This window comes from Stigmatopora argus, chromosome 3 (genome assembly GCF_051989625.1).
Source record: "Stigmatopora argus isolate UIUO_Sarg chromosome 3, RoL_Sarg_1.0, whole genome shotgun sequence".
NCBI classification, from domain to species: Eukaryota; Metazoa; Chordata; class Actinopteri; order Syngnathiformes; family Syngnathidae; genus Stigmatopora; species Stigmatopora argus.
Genome location: NC_135389.1, coordinates 4,880,895 through 4,902,768, shown reverse-complemented (window position 1 = coordinate 4,902,768; position 21,874 = coordinate 4,880,895). Strand labels below are relative to the sequence as shown.

Below are 21,874 nucleotides of genomic sequence, written 5' to 3'. Positions count from 1 at the left end.
GTTCCAATACTTTTTTTCATAACTTCTTAAGTAGAGGTGTACTTTATATGTAAATTCTCTCATTCGTTCCATGGTGCTCACACAACTACCAACTAAACCCTTTAAAATTGGTCAAATTGTTCCAATTTTGCATGAAAGATGAGGAAACACAAAAATGAGAGAAAATTATTAGGAAATGATTAATTAATGTCTTAAAATAAATAATCCATATGAAAATTAGCCCTGCACTGCTAAAATATTTCCCTCCGTGGCCATTATAGATGTAATACCAGTGTTTGTCCGGCAGATGGCGGCATGAGACTGTTATACCTGGCCCGAAAGCCGTCCACTTGTGTAGTACATTTTAGACTTTTACGTGTGCCCTATGTGTGTGTGTGTTTGTGAGAGAGAAAATATGTGCCACATTGCATTTGTACAGTTTTTAATCGCTTAATAAGGGGAATTCAAAATAAAATAATGGATAAGGAAATGCATTTACTTTTTGGGTGATTTCGTAACTTGGACCTTTTTCGTATCTTGAGTCACTCATTTCCATATTAGAAATTTCATAACCTGAAACTTTCGTACCTAGAGGCATTCGTAAGTAGAGGTATGACTGTATGTGAAAAACAAAAATGTGTTGCGCTTAAATGACTGGAAAAAAAACTTGCCCGATTTGAACATCGGAGTACAAAGTTTTCATGCAGTATTTTTTTAATTCATACATTGATGTTGTTAAACAAACAGTCTAAGAGTAGCTGTTTTGGGGAGATAGAACTTTTGTATTAAGGTGTATCTACATTAAATGTCAAAAAAGTCAATTACATTCAGTGATGGTGACATAAGTATGCCGGAATAATTTGAATGAAATGAGTCAGACTGAGGAATTTGATCGCACAATGGGAAAGTGGAGTCACAGTTAAGTGTGTGATTTCCTTACAACATAAACTAGGCTGTCTAATTTGTTAACTGAAAAAAAGAACTTAGTATTACTTCACTCCATGTAATGTGATACCTGTGAGGTCAGCATTGTGGCCTCGCGTTACATATTTAGCTACTTTTCATTCATCCGCACCTTTTCTTTTTGAGTCATACTTATTCAACCATCAATGCTCAGTTTCATCTATCTCCTTCTAATCACTCATTCTTTGGGTGTGTGTGTGTGTGTGTGTGTGTGCAACAGGTCAGATTATGACGACTGGAGACCTGCGTTGGCCAGCCTTTTGCAGCCCATTCCTTTTCCAAAAGAGTGAGTTGTCACACACGTGAAAACTGGCACGTCAGTGCATTGTTGCCCAATGAATTTTACCAACTTTTAGTAGATTTTTATGGTTAGTATCACCTTACACTTGTTGCTCCATTAACTTGAATTCATGGTTCTAAAAATGTTCTAAACTGCTTCTTGAAGAAGCTTAGGAGAAACCTAGTGTAATAGTTTGGGGCAATTATGGTAGTATTCCAAGTAACATGGAGAGCTGGAGCCCATATCTGCTGATTTGCAGTATACACCCTGAAATAGACGCATGTCTATCACAGGATTTATCTAGACCAGAGCTGTCAAAACTATTCCACAAAGGGCTGTACTTGGTGCAAGTTTTTGTTACAATTGATCTATCACGGATAGTTTAAGCAATACAGTTTTTTTCTTTTTTACAAATAAGCAGCACCTGATTCTAATCAATTAACTATACCTTTAAGACACTAGATTGGTGAAAATGTATCCTCTTTATTAGTCAGAATGAAAACCTGCATCCACTGTGGCCCTTCAGGACCGGTTTGGACACCCGTGATCTAGACAGACTGACATTGACATAGAACTGCCATTCAGAGCCTTTACTTTACCGAGGGTGTTTTTTTTTTAATTGTGGGCAAAAATCTTAGTACTGAAAGAAACGCGGACCAGCTAGCTGAGCACTAAAAAGCTAGACGTCATAATTCTGGTTGTGATGTCCCAACCAAGATTGCAGAAAAATGTGGTCAGTTTTGGAATAACTATGAAATGTAAAAAAAAAAAACTGCCAGATTTGAGTGCCAAATTTGTTTACTACACCATTGCACCTTTTAAGGTACAAATATCATTAAATTATTTTCAAACCAAAGAAGCATTACAACAGATTTGTCCCCATCAAGTTTTTTTAATTAACTCATCATATTTTGTAGAAATGAACATCTAAATAAAACTCTTTGGGGGATAAATTGTATCTTAATTTGTATACTCAACTTTCTTCATTTAAATTATCTTCTCTTGGTCCCAAAAAAAAACGTGATGTAGTGAAGCCGCGATATATGAGAGATTACTGTAACAGTATACACTGTAACCAACAATGTACTCAATTATTACAACATTTTTTCTTGAATCTTTACATTTGAAAGGTATATGAAAGGCTTTCATTCTACCTTTGGAAAATCTACCTGTTGGGTTCTTCTGGGAGCTAAATGCTGACGTGGTTGAAGTCCCTCAACACATTGTCTCCTGCCCCACAGGGCGCGAACTGGAGAGTTCATAACCTGTTCCCCAGAGATCCTGTTATAATATCCGTTAAGATGCCCCAAGCCATTTATGATGAAAAGAAAAATTGACACATTCATTAAGCTGTATTGTTGTCTGCAACACTGGTATCAGCTATATAGTAATTTATCTGCACCGATGTTGCTCTTTGGCAACTTAAGGCGTCATTAGGAAAAAAAATAGTCCCTTGGAACCTGTAGCTCAGGATGCAATTAGTCTATCACTACACACTGATGATAAACAATATTTGTGATGCACAACCAGTGGAAGCACAATCTGCATGTTGATGTTGTTTGACTTTGAAGATGTTTAAAAATGAGTTTACATACCATATTATGTAGCATGAATTCATTTTGGTCTTAACCGATTTAAGGTTTTGCTCTAACTACCATACCAAATTAACAACAGAATTTAAAAAAAACAATAGGTAAAGGCTCTTGCTAATTATAGCGTACCAAGGTTTCTTTTTAGCTTTCTTCTTCATTTACTCAGAAACTTGCTTATACTAGTATTCTCTCAATGAATTACAAAAAATGATTATGGAATGTTATTACCGTAACTGTGTGAATTTCTTAAAAATCATCTTTTCTTCCAAAGATTACCCAACATTTTCATGTGCCTTAATTATTGTTTTATGTAATTTGCAGAGAAAATTACTTGATCTTGTGTGTATGACATTCTGTATGATTCATTTTTGCTTTTCCTATAAGGGCATTGTAATAACCAGTTGAACACGCCCTCTGACATTTTGTTGACTGCTCCCTCCAAGATAAAATAACAAAGAAAAGCTGTGTCATCAGTAGCAATGTAGTACTCAAAAGAAGGCCAATCCAGACCACAGGAAGAGCAATGATGTCAAGAGATGAATAGACGCTAAATGTTTCTAAATATTTAACAATGGTTCCATCAAGACACTGACATGTAATTTGTTCTCTTCTTTAGGGCGCTTGCACATGCCAAATTTACCAAGTAAGCATCTCATGTTCATCAGATGTGGCTGGATCGGAAAATATTGCTTTCAGTTTACCAGGTTGTGTATCTCTATCAAAACAGGGAACTGAAGTATGTCATTCAGAGGTTTGCAGAGGACCCGAGGCAGGAGGTCCATTCCTGCTTACTGAGTGTGCGTTCAGGCAAAGATGGCTGGTTTCAGCTGTATAGTCCAGGAGGGGTGGCCTGTGATGATGATGGAGAACTGTTTGCCAGTATGGTGCGTCTCCAGACTCTTCTATAGCATTTATAAATGACATTGACTTAATTTATACTTATTGATTCTGATTGGTTTCATCTTTCTCCTCCTCAGGTTCATATCCTAATGGGCTCCTGTTATAAGACGAAGAAGTTCCTCTTCTCTTTGGCGGAGAACAAGCTTGGCCCCTGCATGCTATTGGCTTTGCGTGGGAATCAGACAATGGTGGAGGTTTGTCAATGTTCACATTCAATTAAAGAGACAGATCTCATGTGAAAGATCGTTGCTCAAAGTAATGGCAAATTTCTTACACCTCTGATACTGAAGAAAATAATACTTAAATGCAAAATCTGGCACCGATTATGAGAGTATGAATGATGTCAGTTGCCATATTTACTCGCATATAGGCCACGCCCGAGTATAAGCCGCACCCTTAAAATTGTTAAATTTTACAATTTCTTGCGTATAAGCCGCCCCCTGATTCACAATTTCCACCTCCATATTCATGGTTTTAATAGGGAGTATGTTACTTAAAAGGAAAAATCTTCAGAAAATCATCGCACGTGGTATTTCTGAGAAACTGTATGAATCAAAAGGACACTATTAGGGTCAATATCATAAGCAAGTCAATGTGCCTGTCTTTGTAAATGCAAAATATCAAATTATTCAATTTGAAAAAAGAAATAAGTATCTTGATGAGAACCTGATGCTTTTTAATGAATTACAATTTTCTTACTAGAAGTTTAAGATGTTGTGGCGGCCAAATTGCTTCCATTGTCAAAATATCTCGATTTTTTTCGATGGTTCATATTGCTGCAATAGTTGTCACTTTTGAGCAAGACATAAAAAGAAAAAAAATCAAGGCGGAATTTTGTTTTATTTCATAATCACAAATGTACAATGATTACCTATCAAAAAGGAAGCGACGTAAGCACAACCAGGAACTGTGTCCATCGCGGTATAGTGTTTACCAAGTCTCTGGGTGCAATAATAGCATGGGTAGGCTGGTTGAACACTCTAAATTGCCCCTAGGTATGAGTGTGAGCATGAACGGTTTTTCATCTCCTTGTTCCCTGGAATTGGTTTGCCACCTATTCAGGGTGTCCCCTGGCTGGTGCCCAAAGTTAGCTGGGATAGGTTCCAGCACCCCCTGTGACCCTTGTGAGGATAAGCAGTTCAGAAAATGAATGAATGAAACGAATGAACAGTATGGTAGTCGAGTGGTTAGCATGTGTCCCCCACAGTTCTGAGATCAAATTTCAATCACCGGTAGGTTCTAACCTTGTGTGGAGTTTGCATAGTCGTTTATATGTTCGTTGGCATTCATTTTCTAAACCGCTTATCCTCCCAGCTAACTATGATTACCAGGTGGGGGACACCCTGAATTGGTGGCCAGCCAATTGCGGGGCACAAGGAGACAGACAACCATTTACACTTACACTTATACCTAGGGGCAATTTAGAGTGTTCAACCAGCCTACCCTGCATGTTTTTGGGACGTGGGAGAAAAACCAGAGTAGCCGGAGAGAACATGCAAACCCCACACGGGGAAACCCGCCTGGGATGGAACCATCGACCCCAGAACTGTGAGGCTGACGCGCTTAACCGCTCGCCTGCCGGGCCGCCTGTCATTTCATTGCTGACTGGTTATACCACTTTGTTGCACTGCATGTAGTATTAGTAGGGCCATCAGTAGGGCAATTGCAGTGACTTTGTTTCTCATTTCTTCACCAATGAATATTCTTAAAGAATCAAATACTCACTAGTTGACATAGTTGCACATGTCCCCAGTCTATATAATACATTTTACTTTTAAATCCATTCTTTGTTGTGCAAAGTAGGACTCTACTGTATTGTTAGTAAGACGTCGATAGGATGGATTTAGGTTAGGCTTCAGGTATTTTTTTTAAATTTGCTGACTCAAAAAATAGGCAGCTACAGAGTGAAATAAAAAATTTGAACAAAATAAATGACAACGTTTTCGGCCAGCTTGGTTTTTTTTTCTATGATAGGAAATTTCCTGGTAAAAATTTGGAAATTGTAGTCCAATATTCACGTTCTCAAGACATTTTATGTTTAAGCATCGTTATTTGTGAAAAAGAAAAAAATCTTCAAATTCTCTCAGTTCTCCGTTGCAACAATATGTTTTATTTGCATTAACTACTGGACCATGGTGGGAGTCTGCACATTAAATCACTAAGAATAATGTCAACATTTGTGTTTGCACAGATTCTGTGTCTGATGTTAGAGTATAACATCATAGAGAACAAGGACACCCAGCTGCAGATCATCTCTACTCTGGAAAGTACCCAGGTGGGCCTTCGCATGTACGAACAGCTCTGTGACCGACAGCGAGAACTCAAAGAACTGGTGGGTTACTATATTTTATGCACATACTTTTAAGACATACAGAAAGTACATGCACGTCTACTTTTCTTAAAGCTTTCTAAAGTACATTGCTGTTTACTTCTTCTTTTGGTGCCATATTGTCCTTAAATTTTGGTTTCTGGACCCAAACAGTTGGGTAAAACAACTAATATCATCTTAAAAAGACAATATCATCGAGTAGCAAAAATACGGTGAATGATAATAAATAGATAATAATTTCAACAGAGAGCACAATCTACATTTCTTTTTGCAAGAATGCATCGTATTTACCAATAGACCTAGTAGCCAAATTAGGATATACCAAATAATACTCCATTACCGGAATAAGATGTCCACAGAATTTCTCATTAGTATCTGATGGCACGACTGACGTCCATTGCCCTGTTTATAGCACATTTGCATTTGAAACAAACCGGTTTGTTAAAAATGGAATGGTCTGAATTGTAACTGTGCCTGGGTGTCAGCACTCTGGCAAAATGTTACTATCATCATTTCATAGTATGTATGGATATTCGTTGTTGCGGCTGGCTCGAACTGCTGTTTTCAACTGGGGAACAATGCAAGTCTAGTGGTTACAAAACTAACGAGTTGCGTATGGCTAGATAAGTGGATCTGACTGATGTGTACCGAACCATTGTCGAATATTTACCAACTAGTTCCAGTTTTGTAAGTGATTACGGAAGATGGAAGGAGTCTAACCATACATAACATTCTTGCCTGCATGTACACTTTTATGTGATGCCAATGCTAACTTTAACATGATATGAATGATACTATTTACTGAGCTCTTATGTCGATTTACTCATATCTCAAATCAACGTTTCCCATAGAAATGAACTAAATACAAATAATTCGTTCCCACCCTCTGAAAAAGGGTAATTCACCATCTACTAACTGAGTAACAAATAACTAGTAGTTATAATGTTTAATAATAAAATTAGGCATTATTTTATACAACAGGGAGTTCGTGGATAGGAGAGAGAGAGGGAGGGAAACAGGGAGGCAGAGAGGGAGAGGGAGGAAGGGAGAGAGAGGGGGGAGGGAGGGTTGAGAGGGAGGTAGAGAGGGAAAGATTGAGAGAGAGGGGGGGAGGCAGGGAGGGTAGGAGGGAAAGTGGGAGAGAGGGAGGGAGAGGGAGAGAGAGAGAGAAAGAGAGAGTCACTTGACGGATGCGCTCGTAACATAATAATATAAACTTTAAATTTAACTTAAATGAACTTAAAAAAAGTTTTAATTTTACATTACACTAAATTTAAACCTTCTTGTGCAATAACCAAGGCAAAGAGGTTCATGTATTCCACCTCGGCTTTCGGGGCAACTTCCTGCTTCGCCATATGCATTGACGAGCCAGCTCAGTCACCCGTACACTACTCATGTTTTTCGGTTATTTCGTGCTTAATATCGATTGTCATCATACGCCCTTCCCCTTCATTGCACCCGTTGCTTTGGATCCATTGTGTTTCCCTTAATTTTGCACTGACTAATGCAACAACAACAAAAAACCCGGAAAATTTGCAACGCTCCGCCCAGTGCTCGTAGACATCTTTGCACGGGGGAGATGCAGCGCGAGAGACAGTGCGGTAAAATCACAAGTAGTGGCCTGGCCAACTGTCTGTCTCAAATTCTCTAAAAATGTGTCTCGTAGGTAAAGGTAAATATTTGCTCAGAATTTTACTCATATCTCAAATTCCTCGTATGTCGAGGTATTACTGTATACACATCATCTATTGTTTGAAATGTTCGTGTACTCAGACCATTTTCTTCCCCGTGTCTTCTCAGCAAAGAAAAGGAGGCCCCACCCGCCTGACTCTGCCCTCCAAGTCTACTGTGAGATAACCTAAGCTCCAAAATCTCTCTTGTTCACTACCCTCCATCTTAATGTATGCATAAGCATAATTAATAAACCATTTGTTATGTTCAGGATGCGGACCTGGCTCGCCTGTTGAGTTCAGGTTCTTTTGGAAACTTGGAAAATCTCAGTCTGGCCTTCACCAATGTCACTAGTGCCTGTGCCGAGCAGCTCATCAAGCTGCCTTCGCTCAAACAACTCAACTTGTGGTCAACTCAGGTACACAATCGTGCACAGCCATAAAATCTACGACATTTTGTATTTTTTAAATTGGATTATTTTTTCATTTTACTTTATTAGGGTCTAGTTTTACTGTTTAAAATTTTTCATTGTGTATTTAAGGAGTACAAACTCAGACTTTCAACATCTAATGAAAATGTAAAAAAAAAATACATTGATTTCGTGTACAAGTACCATTTTCAATTTAGGGAAATTATATAATTATTATCCAATTAATGTTGTGTGAATGCAAACGTAAAGCCTGTTGAGAAAAGAGACATGAACACCAATGAGGCAGAGATAGATGATGGTGTTGAGAGAGCTGAAGAGTAGAAAGTTCAGTGTCATAAAGTGAGAGCTATAGAGGACTTGACTGGCGCTGATTTTCAGAAAGAGAAAATAAAGCAGCAATGCGACAGTTGTTGTTGAGAGTGATAGAATATATAGGTGTTGTCACTACAATTACAACACTGAAAATTTGCAAAATTGAAGAGGAAAAACAGCCTGCCTAGTCGTATGGGTGCGCATGTGTGTTTAATTTATGACTTTGAAGATAATATTAAATAAACGTTCATTTAGCAGGCATGTTAAATAAACCAATAACTTTACAAAATTGCAGTGTGTGATGTCAGGAATATGGCAATCGTAGTCCCTTGTCAAGCTTTAGTCTATAATCCTTATAAAGCGAGATTTATGGGTGTGTGAATGTGTGTGTTAAGATTCTCTCGCTACGTTTGTCCAAACCGTGCAACGTATAAAGTTGAATTTTTTTATGGTGGCCAGCATTTCTTCACCTTCTCTAAGTGTGTAAACTCAATCTTTTATTTGTTAAACACCCATTTTTCAAAAGACAATTTTTTAATAGCTCAACAATTGTCTTTTGGTTTCACCGGGCCCCCCTGCTTGTAGACAATAAAAAGAATTTGCTGACTACAGTAAAATACTTGGAAACTGCCCTATGTTTTTCCACAGTTTGGTGATGCAGGACTGCGGTTGTTGTCAGAGCACCTGGCCTGCCTTCAGGTGTTGAACCTGTGTGAGACGCCTGTCACTGATGCTGGTTTACTGGCACTAAGCTGTAAGTAAATGCACATATGAGCAGATATCAAATATACAATACTAAATGCCAATATATTTTGTCATGAATTAAGTCAGACCTTTTTTGGAGTGTTAACCATTCAACAAATTCTGCTTGTTTCAGCCATGAAGAGTTTGTGTAGTCTCAACATGAACAGCACCAAGCTTACAGCCGACACATATGAGGACCTCAAGGTAACTACAACACAAATGACTGACGTTTTCAACCGATTTTGTTTTATATCATAAAAGGAATTCGTTATTTGGCATATTAATTGTTAATTCATTTGTTCTCAGCTTGCTCCCATTTTTCAGCACTTATTTAAAACAGATTTTATGTTTTTAAAAGAAAGTCATTATTTATTATGAACTTACATCCTCTTTAAAGTATACCTGTCAACAATGAAGTGAAATCAAAAGTACAGAACAGATAATAAGCAGAGAAAAAAAAACTTTTTTCTTCTTATCTTCATTAGTTCACTAAATAACTCCACAGGTAGGATGTGTTCTCCTTTTTTGACACCATGTATTTTTGGTGAAATTGCAAAATACAGAAAAACACACTCAACACGACTTGCACAAAATTGGTTATCACAACATCCATAGACCCCCCCAATGAGTCATCACATCATCGTGGTGGTGGGGTTTGTGTGTCCCAGTGATCCTTGGACCTATGTTGTCTGGGGCTTTGTCCCCCTGGTAGGGTCACCCATGACAAACTGGAGGTGAGGGACCAGACAAAGAATGGATTAGAAGACCTCTTATTATTAGGAAAAACCATTGAACGGCATATTCACCTGCCCAGACGCTGGTCACCGGGACCGCACTCTGGAGCCAGGCCTTGAGGAGGGGCGCGATGGTGAGCGCCTGGTGGCTGGGCCTACATCAATGGGGCCCGGCTGGGCAGAGCCCGAAAAGACAATGTGGGTTCCTCTTCACATGGGCTCACCACCCATGAGAAGGGCCAAAGAGGTCGGGTGTGTTGACAGTTGGGCGGGAGCCAAAGGAGGGATACTTGGTGGTCCGATCCCCGGGTGTAGAAACTGGCTCTTGGGACGTGGAATGTCACCTCTCTGGTTGGAAAAGAGCATGAGCTAGTACGTGAGGTTGAGAAATTGTTGCTCGTCGGGCTCACCTCTACGCACAGCTTGGGTTCCGGTATCACTCCTCTCGAGGGGGGTTGGACACTCGACACTCTTCCACTCTGGAGTTGCTCATCCTGAGAGGCGCCGAGCTGGTGTGGGCATACTTATTGCCCCTCGGCTCGGTGCCTTTATGTTGGGGTTTACTCTGGTGGACGAGAGGGTAGCATCCATCCGTCTTCGGGTGGGGGGGGCGAGACCTGACTGTTGTTTGTGCATTTGCACCAAACAGCAGTTCAGAGTACCGTAATGGAGAAGACGGTCCGCTGGGAGGTCGAATCTTGGATTCAGGAGGACCAGTGTGGTTTTCGTCCTGACAGTGGAACAGTGGATGAGCTCTACACCCTCACCAGGGTCCTCGGGGGTGCATGGGAGTTCGCCCAACCAGTCTACATGTGCTTTGTGGACTTTGAGAAGGTGTTCGACCGTGTCCCCCAGGGAGTCTTGTGGGGGTTGGGTACTCCGGGATTATGGGGTTCCGGAACCCCTGTTACGCGGGGTCCAGTCCCTTAATGACCGATGTCAGAGTCTGGTCCGCGTAGCCGGCAGTAAGTCGGATTCGTTTCCAGTTGGGGTTGGACTCCACCAGGGCTGCCCTATGTTACCGATTCTGTTTATCACTTTTATGGACAAAATATCTACGTGCAGCCATGGCGTTGAAGGGGTCCAGTTTGGTGGCCTCAGTATTGCATCCTTGCTTTTTGCAGATGATGTGGTTCTGTTGGCTTCATCAAGCCTGATCTCCAACTATCGCTGGAACGATTCGCAACGGAGTGTGAAGCGGTCGGGATGAGAATCAGCACCTCGAAACCTGAGACCATGGTCCTTGGTCGGAAAAGGGTGGCATGCCATCTCCGGGTCAGGGATCAGGTCCTGGCTCAAGTGGAGGAGTTTAAGTCTATTCGAGTCTTGTTCACTAGTGAGGGAAGAATGGAGCGGGAGATCGATAGGCGGATCGGTGCACCGCCTGCAGTGATGCACCGGTTCGTCGTGGTGAAAAAAGACCTGAGCCAAAAAGCTATGCTCTCTTTTTACCCCACCCTCATTTATGCTAAAATTAGTTTCCTCCGCAGGATGTCCGGACTAAGAGGGATTATTGAATTGACTTGAATGCTTTCATTCTCATTATACAAGTATAATGAGATTTAAATCTTTCACCACATAGTGCACAAACAACAGCAGACGGACAAATAAATCAATAAATAAGTAGTCCACGTGAGGTCAGCAGAGTGAAGCGTGCTCGTTCCGTCTGAGGTCTAGGATGAGTTCCTTGGTTGGTTTTGGAGACGTTCAGCGCCAAGTCGCACCACTCGCTGAGTCTATGGACGCAACAACAAACAAGCAGACACAATCAATATATAGTATGGATAAATAATCAATAAATAAGTAGTCCAAGTGAGGTCAGCGGAGCGGGCTTGTTCCGTGAGAAGTCCAGGATGGGTGTCCATGACGGACGATGCCACGGTTTTGGAAACGTTCAGCGCCTAGTTGCACCGCTCGCCGTGTCAATGGACGCTATAACAAACAGGCAAACACATAGAAATCAATACATAATCATGATTAAAAAAATCACTAAATAGTAATGATAAATAAATAAATAATCACGAAATAGTGATAGATAGATTATTGGTCAAAATAGTAAATACTAAGTAGTTTAAGTAGTAGTAATAAATCTTGATTAGGTCTTAGGTGCAGAACTCGAGTTGAGTATGGTGACAGCTCTTGGGAAGAAACTGTCCTCGAGTCTGTTTGTTTTTGCAGTTATAGCTCTGTAGCGCCTTCCAGGGGGCAGCAGGTTGAAGTGGTGGAAGCCGGGATGTGTACTGTTTTTTTATAATGCTCTCTGCCCTTCTAAGGCACCGGGATTCGTAGATGCTGGACAGGGTGGGTAGAGGGTGGTTGAGGATCTTTTGGGCTGAGCTGATCACCCTCTGCAGTCTTTTCCTGTCGGCTTCTGTGCAGCTTGAGTGCCACACTGATACAGCGTAGGTCAGCATGCTCTCAATGGCTGACCGGTAGAAGGTCACCAGCAGGTTGGTGTTCAATTGCTCTTTCCTGAGTAATCTCAGGAAATGTAGCCTCTGCTGCGCCTTCTTAATGAGTGCTGTGGTGTTTGCCGCCCAAATGAGATGTGGACTCCTAGGAATTTTAAAGTCTACACATTCGCCGTTAATATACACGGGCGATGGAGCAGCCTTGTTCCGTCGGAAGTCCAGGATGAGTTCTCTGGATTTGGAGACGTTCAGCCCCAAGTTGTTGAGAGCGCACCACTCGCTGAGTCTAAGGACCTCATCTCTGTAGGCCTTCTCATTCTCCTCTGTGATCATCCCCACTACCGTTGTATCGTCTGCAAATTTCACAATGATGTTCACAGGGTATGTGGGTCTGCAGTCGTGTGTTTAGAGTGAGTAGAGTAGTGGACTCAGTACGCAGCCTTGGGGCGAGCCGGTGCTGAGTTCGGGCAGATGAGAGGTGCGACCCAGCTTTACGTGCTGGGGTTGGTTGATCGGAAAAGTCCTCAATCCATGAGAATGTTGAAGGTGGGTGTCCTAGATCGGCCAATTTGGGGATAAGAATGTCTGGTCTTATGGTGTTAAAGGCTGAGCTCCCTCTTTTCTCAAGGTGGCTCAGTGCAGCGTGGAGTGCAGTGTTTATTGCATCTTCGGTGGATCTGTTCGGCCGATATGCAAACTGATGTGGGTCGTGGGTGAGGGGAAGACAGGCTTTGATGTGGTTTTTTTTTTATCACCCAAACAGCCAACATAGCAGATATGCTATTTTAATGGAAATTCTCAATCTACAAAAAAACATACAGTGGTACATCTACATACGAGCTTAATTCGTTCCAGGACTGAGCTCGTATGTCGATCTTCTCATAACTCGAATGAACGTTTCCCATTGAAATGAACTAAAAACAAATTAATTCGTCCGTCTGAAAAAAACACCAAAAACAAGATATTGGATTGGAAAAATTTTTTTTATTTCTTCTAATTCGCCATCTATTAACAAAGTAACACATAACTAGTGGTTTAATGGTAATAAAATGTGTTTAATAGAACTAAAATTAGACAGATTTTGCCGAGGGGCGAGAGAGACGCACAGAGAGGGTGGGGGGAGGGGTTTCGGGGATACTTTCCACGACAACGCACTCGTAACCGAACAAACAAATTTAGATTAACTTGGATTAATATATACAGACACACTCAAACATACGTTTAATGTAACTTTACACAAAACTGAATTCTAATTTTGTTTTACATTTTTATACCTTCTGGCCGGGTTAGCTGTTTGCCACGCCTCCACCCTCACGTTCGCTATCGATGGGCTGTTTGCTGTTGTATTCCTTTCAAAATAATCCGAAAATGATGCACACAGATGTCCTCACAATAGGATAACGCACGACCACTTGCCAACGAGAAGTAGTCTTGAATGAGCGATCGCTCCGCTAACGGGAGCTAACAGGCTAAGGAAGGAAAAACACTGAAAAAAATGCAACAGCTCAGCCTACCCACGTATTGATTGTGGGTAATGAAGTTTTATTCTGAGAAAGGGTGCCATTGGCTATCGGTGTTGTGTGCACGAGTATACTTCATTACCCAGAAATCCCTCTTTTTGCCCGTGCATGCGTGTTGTGCGTTTTCTGGTCCATGTGTAGGAGAAACTCGTATGAAGAAACTGTTCAGTGCTCGTAGATATCTGTTATACACGAAAGAGATGCGGCAAAAAGACGCTACATTGATAAACAGCCTCTCATGTCGTGGCCACCTGGCTTTCTCGCATCTCGAAATTTTCCTCGTATCTAGAGCCAATTATTTGCTCGAAATTTTCCTCGTATCTAGAGCCAATTATTTGCTCGAAATTTTCCTCGTATCTAGAGCCAATTATTTGCTCAAAATTTTCCTCGTATCTCGAGCATCTCGTAGGTAGAGCTGCTCGTATGTAGCGGTACTACTGTACATACTGTGATCTTTCTTCGCTTTACTACATCACAGAATTTTTTCAGTAATAAAAACACAAAGTGGATATTGATCACAATTTGGACGAAGCGTTTAAGAAATCCAGACACAGAAATTTCTTGCTTCTTATTCAACAAAATATCCCATGTTCGTGCCGTCTCTTAAAGGACCAACATTTGCACATTGCACAACATGCAAGTGCAACTTCAGCGTGGCACACGGTGGAATTAATGACTGCAAAACGCACGTGGAAGGACCGAGACATAAAGAAAACTTTGAACGGACGAAGAGGCAAGCCTTACATCAGCCAGATGTTTGGAAAAGACTCCGGCCAAGAAGATATGCGACATAAAACAACTGGAAGAAATACTGACTGACATCGATTTTTATTTAAAGTACAGTGCCAAAAGACAAGCTGAACTAAAAAAGATGAAGGAATCATGTGGATTGAAAGATCTTAAGGTGCTAAAGCATGTCCCGACAAGGTGGCTTTCATTGGGGCAGTGTTTAAAGAGACTGTTGGTGCTATGGAAAGCATTGAAAATATTCTTTGGTGATGAAACAAGAAAATTCTGAAGGAAACAAATCAGCTGGATCCCGACTAAAGCGTGTTTACGACTTCCTCTGCAGTTGCACATCAACTGCCTATTGTCACTTACTTTGCTTTGCCATGGAATTCTTCGACAAATACAACACAGCTCTCCAAGCCGAGAAGCCACTTATCCATAAAAAACAAAGAATTTTGTGTGAACTGTACAGGTTCTTGCTATTGAAGTTTTTGAGTCCAGCAGCATTCAAAGGTAAAGCACCCACTGAAATTGACATTGACACAACGAATGAGACTGAAATGAAAGCCACAAAAGAGGTTGTAATAGGTGAGGATGCACGAAACCTCATCAAAAACAAAGATATATCTGAGGAAAAGATCATCACCATCTATGAGAATGCCTGAACATTTTATAAAGCAGCAGCACAGTATATTCTCACCAAACTTCCACTGACTACCACTCTCCTGAAGCATGCAGAAGTAGCGGATTTGGATGTTATTTCAAGAGGTCGAGTATCAATAAGACAGGCTAGGAAAAACGCGAGAGGGTACCTCACAGTATTCTGTTTCGATCGCGCCGCGTCGTCATGGCGTGATCGGGAATGGATTAGGACCCAGGCGCGGGAAGCAGGAGAGGAACGAGGCAGTTGGCTTCAAAACAACATCTTTAATAAATCAACAGGGATCTACAAATCAACAAAGGCTTGGTACCAAAACGGGAGCATGCAGGACGCATGCACGAGTTGCAGGAACGATCCGACAATGGGCCATCCTTTGTGTGGTGCTTAAATACCCACACCAGGAGGCAATCAAGGCTTGTCTGCAGCTGCTCTGATCTGACGGCAAGCCAGGAGTGACAAATGAGCCACTCCTGACAAGAAGAAGAGTTCTTCATGCTTCAAACTGAGGATATCACAGAAGCAATGAAATTAAAGAGAGCTGATGAACAATGGAATGTTGTGGCATCAATGAAAGACAGCACAGGTCAGCTCAAGTACGGGCACATATCACAAGTGGCCAGAGGGATTCTGATTATTCCACACTCAAATGCAACATGCGAAAGAGTGTTTTCGGCTGTCAGGAGAATCCGAACGGATTTTCGCAGTTCCATGGCTGCCATCATGCTGGAAGCTTTGTGTGTATTCAAAATGGAGTTTCAAAAGAGAAAGACTGTTTGCCGTGAACAGAAGTACAGTGGTACCTCGTCATACGACCGCTCGTCATACTAAATGCTCGTCTTACGGGGGAAATTTCGATCGAATAATTCACCCGTGATGCGGTCAAAATTTCGTGATGCGACCAAGCCAGGTGGCCATGGCATTTTTTTTGCATCTCTTTCATTTATAAAATATGTCTACGAGCACTGGTGGGCGGACTTTGCATTTCCACACCCGTTTTTCCCCCCACTTGGTCTACATTTACATACGAGGTAAACAATACGTATTACTATGGATCGGCAAAGTTTTGCTAAGAAAAGGCGACCGTTGACAATGGACATGAAACGCGAAATAATTGAAAAACATGAGCGTGGGGTACGTGTTACCTAGCTCGCTCGGCAATACGAGAGGAATACATCAACCATATCCTCCATCCTTAAGCAGAGGGACGCTATTAAGGAGAAGAGGTCTACCAAAGGACTATCTATCATTTCCCACCGGCGCAGTGACATTCACGACAAGATGGAGAACCTTCTTTTATTGTGGATAAAAGATAAACAATTAGCAGGAGATGGCCTGGCCGAGTCTACCATTTGTGAAAAAGCCAGCCGAATTTACATAGATTTGATATCAACGAAAGGAGAGCCTTCAACAACTTCACAAACATTTAAAGCGAGTCATGGCTGGTTCGAAAAATTTAAAAAACGATCTGGAATACACTCTGTAATCCGACACGGAGAAGCGGCGAGTTGCAATTCGAAAGCTGCGGTGGAATTTATCAAGACATTTGCCTTGATTATCGCCCAGGAAAATTACACCCCCCAGCAAGTTTTCAACTGCGATGAAACGGGTCTTTTTTGGAAAAAAATGCCCAGGCGGACATTCATCGTGGCAGAAGAGAAGGCATTACCGGGACACAAACCTATGAAAGACCTTTTAACGCTAGCGTTGTGTGCTAATGCCAGCGGTGACTGTAAAATTAAGCCGCTACTGGTGTACAATTTATTCAAGAAATGCTTCGATGTGACAGATGACACAGAGCTAACCCTTCGTGAATTTTGGAAAGAGCACTTTAATATTGTCCATTGCTTGAAAATTATTAAACATGCATGGCAGGGCATCACACAACGAACTCTTAATTCAGCATGGAAAAAATTGTGGCCAGCTTCCGCTGAAAGTGACTTTGGAACAGCAGCCCCTGCTGCACATGATGAACTCGTGGATGATATCATGTCGCTTGGAAATTCCTTGGGGCTGGAGGTTGATGAATGTGAATGACCTAATCGCCGAGCACCACGAAGAACTTATGACACAGGATTTAATCGACCTACAGGAGCGTGAACATTTGTTGCCGGAACTTAAGAGCGAGGAGGCGGTGGAAGAGGCGGCTACAAAAGATATCAAAGACATGCTCGCGAAGTGGCAAGAGGTTTCCGATTTTATAGAAAAGACTCACCCTGACAAACTGGCAAGTGGTCGCGCATCATCGTATTATGATGACATTTGTATGCGACATTATCGAAATATTTTGAAGGGTAGACAAAAACAAACAACTCTTGATGCGTTCGTTTTGAAGACTTCGGCGGAGCGGCCAGGTGGTGTCAACCCGTATAACTACGTAAGGTAAAAAAGATTACAACAAATTTAGAATTTAGTTTTGTTTGAAGTTACATTCAACGTTGAGTGTCTGTTTTTTAGTTATCCAAGTTAATTTAAATTTGTTTGTTCGTTTACGAGTGCCGTGGAGAAAGTCCCCCCGAACAGCCCCCCCCTCCGTGTGTCGTCTCTCCCCTCCGCGAAATTTGTCTAATTTTTTGTCCTATTAAACACATTATTACTATCAAACCACTCGTTATTTATTACTTTGTCAATATATGGCGAATTATAAGAAATAAAACATTTTTTCCAATCCAATATCCTGTTTCTGGTGTTTTTTTCAGAGTTGGAACGAATTAATTAGTTTCCCATTCATTTCAATGGGAAACTTCCGCTCGAGTTACGAGAATCTCGTCATACGAGCCTAGTTCCGGAACGGATTAAGCTCGTATGTCGAGGTACCACTGTACAGCAAAGAAGAAACCAAGGAGGCAAAGAAAGCCACACTGAACCAGCTGAAAAACTTATGTTAATGTGGTAGAAATTTTAATTTACAAATAAATCATCAACAAATTATACTTTGTTCACTCTTATTTTCATTATGCTGTACATTTTCAATAGTTTGCAAAAACAATATTTCAATTAATGTAAAAACATGGTAACAGTTTGATTTCAATTGTCCTACGCTTATTTTTATTTTTGCATTTTGTATCGATTTGGCATAAATCACATTCACTCCGGAAAACTCCGGAAAGGGGACAAGGGTACTCCTGAAATGTGGTCGGTGGAGGTTGGCAGCTCTGGAAATGTGTGGTTTCACAATCACTTGTTTGTTCCAGGCCAAACTGCCCAACCTGAAAGATGTGGATGTCCGGTACACAGAAGCCTGGTGATCGACTGTGCTCACACTCTTTGTATGGGTAGTCAGACTCACACAAGAAGCATACCACTTCTGGAAACAGTTCACAACGTTCATCTTTAGATTCTCTGACGGCAAGCATCAGAATCAGCATCCTTGGACATGCGTAGAGATACATACGCAATACGTACATATACATAGATACATATTCATATTTGGAAGATTCCATGTTTTCCAAAAAAGAAAGCTTTATGGACCTTATTGCTCCCCTTGCTACTGCTGTCTGTGAATATTGGACACTTTTTTGCTTAATAATCAGAAGACATTTAAAGACCTGCTATACTGTAACAAATCGGATATTTTCCACTGTATATCCTTCCTGTAATATGTTGTCATATGTAATGTCTCTCAATTGGTCCAAATCTAGGTCTGGTGTTTAATGGAAAAGAGCAAAGCCCCGCTCTGATTTTTTCTTTTCTTTTTTAATCTTGTGATGAAATGCACACATTCCAGCTCTTCTCTGCCCTGATCCAAGATGTAGCTTTTGAAAGACTTCTTTTACTTTAAATCACCTCAGCCCATTTTCAATCTCCAGATTTAGTTCCGGGTCCCACTTTCCCACTTTTCCAAGACTTGGGTTTGCTGCACACGGTGCTGCCTTTGTGAGTTGTAAGACTGTGCCTGCTCCTCACTTACAAACGTACTCCAAGTCAGGACAAATGTTTTTTTACCAGCTTCTATGAACATATTTTCCCAGGCATCTGCGCATTCATATGTTTAATATGAAGATGAACACCTGGGATGACATTGGAGAAACCTTTTCAGATCTCTGTGGGAGAATTCAGTCGTGATAGTGAAATGTGTCCCTTTTTAATTTGTCAGTGTACATAACAATCAGCTCCCTTTACTATTTAACATGACTTTTGTGCATCAGTAGCTGGGCGGTCTGGGACTGCCTCTTATTTATAAGCAGCTTTTACTCTCTGGGATTTGACCCTTGCAAGATAGATGTAAAGAGATCTTTTTTTGTGTGATTGTTTTTCACCCGTAACCTGAAAAGCCAATTTAAAATGGATCCTTCTCTATTGTACTATGCCATGGCAGTCAAAGAGATCTGTTAATATACACATGTCTACGAGACCCATCACCAGCTAAGAGTTTGTATATTTTCAAATGCTGTGTATTTCAGGCCCTATTGTAGTCTGTTGCACAGGGAAAAAGGACGCTTGCCAAACATCCAATTTATTTTGGTGTTGTCAAGCCAACATGAGCTTCTACCGGCAGGCTTACGAAGCATTCTATGTTGTAGTGAGTGATGTCCAAAGGCACAGCCGGTACTCCCCCGCCAAGGTCACACATCAGACATTTTGTTCCTGCTGTATTTAAATTGGTGATAATTCTAACAATTGTGTGGCGGCCCGGCGGCTTGAGTGGTTAGCACGTCGGCCTCACAGCAGGTGCTGGGTTCAAATCCAGGTTCTCCCCGGGCCTGCATGGGTTTTCTCCGGGTACCATGGTTACCAAAGTCAGCTGGGATAGGCTCCAGCACCCCCCGCCACCCTAGTGAGGATAAAGCGGTTCAGAAAATGAATGAATATAATTTGTCAATGTGAGGTTGGGACACAATTCATGTATATATTACTTAGATGAGTTATAAAGGATGTTAAGTTTAAGGCAGGCAACAATTGGCCATAATTGCCCTACTAGATTCCCTCAGAGTCGCCAGTATAATACGGCAACATTGCGTTTTACCGTGAGCGGCCCTGCCTCACTGTAAGTCAGCCAGTTGTGTCTTGTTAATGCGGCTCCACATTGAGACAAAACAAAACATGTCAACCTTTTAACAAGCACTTTTGCTTGAAATGCTTCTGTGCGTGCGACCTGTAAAGTGCTACATACTATGAAAAAAAATGTTAAACTTGTAGTAAAATACTGGGAGCTGTGGTTGTCAGAAATTCACCGTTTATGAAATGGCAGCACCCTAAAATGCTTGTAAAAATGATGCATCAGTGCTTTAGTAACCGAATTTTACCGTATTTTTTTTGGGATTATTTTTTATTTTATTTTATTGTTTTAATTTTTTTTACACTTTAATCCATATGTAACCGGACTCAATTGTGACATCATGGCACACCTTTTCTAGTCCCCCCTTCCTCTCTGCCGATATTCAGGACCACAATGCCATGTAGACAGTCAAGCGTGCTGACTACTGTGCTAGTTAAAACTGGTTGGAGCAAATGTGTAGAAGATTGAAAAAAAACGTATACTCTCTCAGAACTAAAAAACATGAGTCTGCGACTTTAGCTCGATTAGGCCTTTGGTTGAGTATTCTGCATGCTTGACTGCCAAGACATGCCAAATCCCAGTTAGGGTGAGAATGAGAAGGGCAGTGCAAAAATGTCCCTATCAGCTTACAAATCCATACTATTTACAATCATTTTTTTGTAAAACAACATTCATTCATTCATCCTCTGTACTGTGCATCCTCACAAGGGTTGCAAGGATTGCTCAAGCCTATCTGGGTGAAAGGCATACTATACCCTAGACTGGTCGCCAGTCATTCCTTGGGCACATAGAGGGACAGACAACCATTCGCACGCAGTCATACCGCCATCGAGCGGGAATCAATCCCATGCTTGCCCGACCCAAGTCAGGCGGGTGAACACTATCAGGTGTAAAACAACAGTTAAATGTAATTCTTTTTACTACGGATGTCTCGGCATATTTTTGCTTGCGACTCTAGTCTTAGTCTCCTGACTTCGAGGATCTGGCCAGACAGAGTCCTGATTGGATACTTCAGAAATCTATTAGGAGGGGAAAAACACTAGCACGTGATCATGTTTCACTGCCGTTGACCCCAACAGGCGTCCAATACATTTTGACTGGGAGGATCTATTGCCATCAGTGGCAGGCAATGAGTTATTATATATATATATATATATATATATATATATATATACACACATGCATACATATATACCGTATTTTCACACCTATAGGGCGCACTTAAAAGTCTAAAAAAAATCTCTAAAAGGGTCGATGCGCCCAATCGGTCGGTGCGTTTAGTCTGTGCACTAAACTCAAATTTTGTATGGCCCTGACCGCTTGTGTGACTGGTTTTATTTCTTGCCGACACGCTACTTATTGCAATCAACCCAGCGGACGTTCACCCTAAAAATAGCCTCCCCGCGCATACCAAGCATTACGGTAAATCCATTCAAAACATCCCAGGGGAGTGGCGTAGCATTTGACTTCCGTGTGGTTACACTCTCAATACTTAAAGAAAGAGCATATTAGAGCTGCACAGAGGAAATGCCTGGCGTGAATGACAACACAATGCAGGTGTGAACGCTTGGTAAATGGACTGAAGCCATTGATCGAACACAATTTAACAGCTTTGCTAGCAGA

The 21,874-nt window shown here is 41.3% G+C and overlaps 1 protein-coding gene and 1 long non-coding RNA gene across 7 annotated transcripts in view; one reads left to right on the top strand and one right to left on the bottom strand.

The window, feature by feature from the left end:
• cmip (c-Maf inducing protein) overlaps positions 1-19,982 on the top strand; it is a 69,336-nt gene extending 49,354 nt beyond the window's left edge. For 2 of the 3 annotated variants that reach the window (XM_077595728.1, XM_077595726.1), the window contains exons 12-21: positions 1,163-1,228; positions 3,431-3,457; positions 3,542-3,698; positions 3,792-3,908; positions 5,906-6,046; positions 7,844-7,891; positions 7,986-8,132; positions 9,105-9,210; positions 9,334-9,404; positions 18,447-19,982. In XM_077595728.1, coding sequence (XP_077451854.1) covers positions 1,163-1,228; positions 3,431-3,457; positions 3,542-3,698; positions 3,792-3,908; positions 5,906-6,046; positions 7,844-7,891; positions 7,986-8,132; positions 9,105-9,210; positions 9,334-9,404; positions 18,447-18,500 — 934 coding nt within the window. In that variant the 3' untranslated portion in view covers positions 18,501-19,982. Of the gene's footprint in view, positions 1-1,162; positions 1,229-3,430; positions 3,458-3,541; positions 3,699-3,791; positions 3,909-5,905; positions 6,047-7,843; positions 7,892-7,985; positions 8,133-9,104; positions 9,211-9,333; positions 9,405-11,058; positions 11,867-18,446 lie in introns of those variants that run through there. The other variant, XM_077595727.1, reaches the window with a different exon arrangement.
• Positions 9,467-21,874, bottom strand: part of LOC144071040 (uncharacterized) — a 47,258-nt gene continuing 34,850 nt past the window's right edge. For all 4 annotated transcript variants that reach the window (XR_013299527.1, XR_013299525.1, XR_013299526.1 and 1 more), the window contains 3 exons: positions 10,345-11,866; positions 10,007-10,282; positions 9,467-9,928 (listed from right to left, as the gene is read on the bottom strand). This is a non-coding gene — a long non-coding RNA (uncharacterized LOC144071040). The remainder of the gene's footprint in view (positions 9,929-10,006; positions 10,283-10,344; positions 11,867-21,874) is intronic.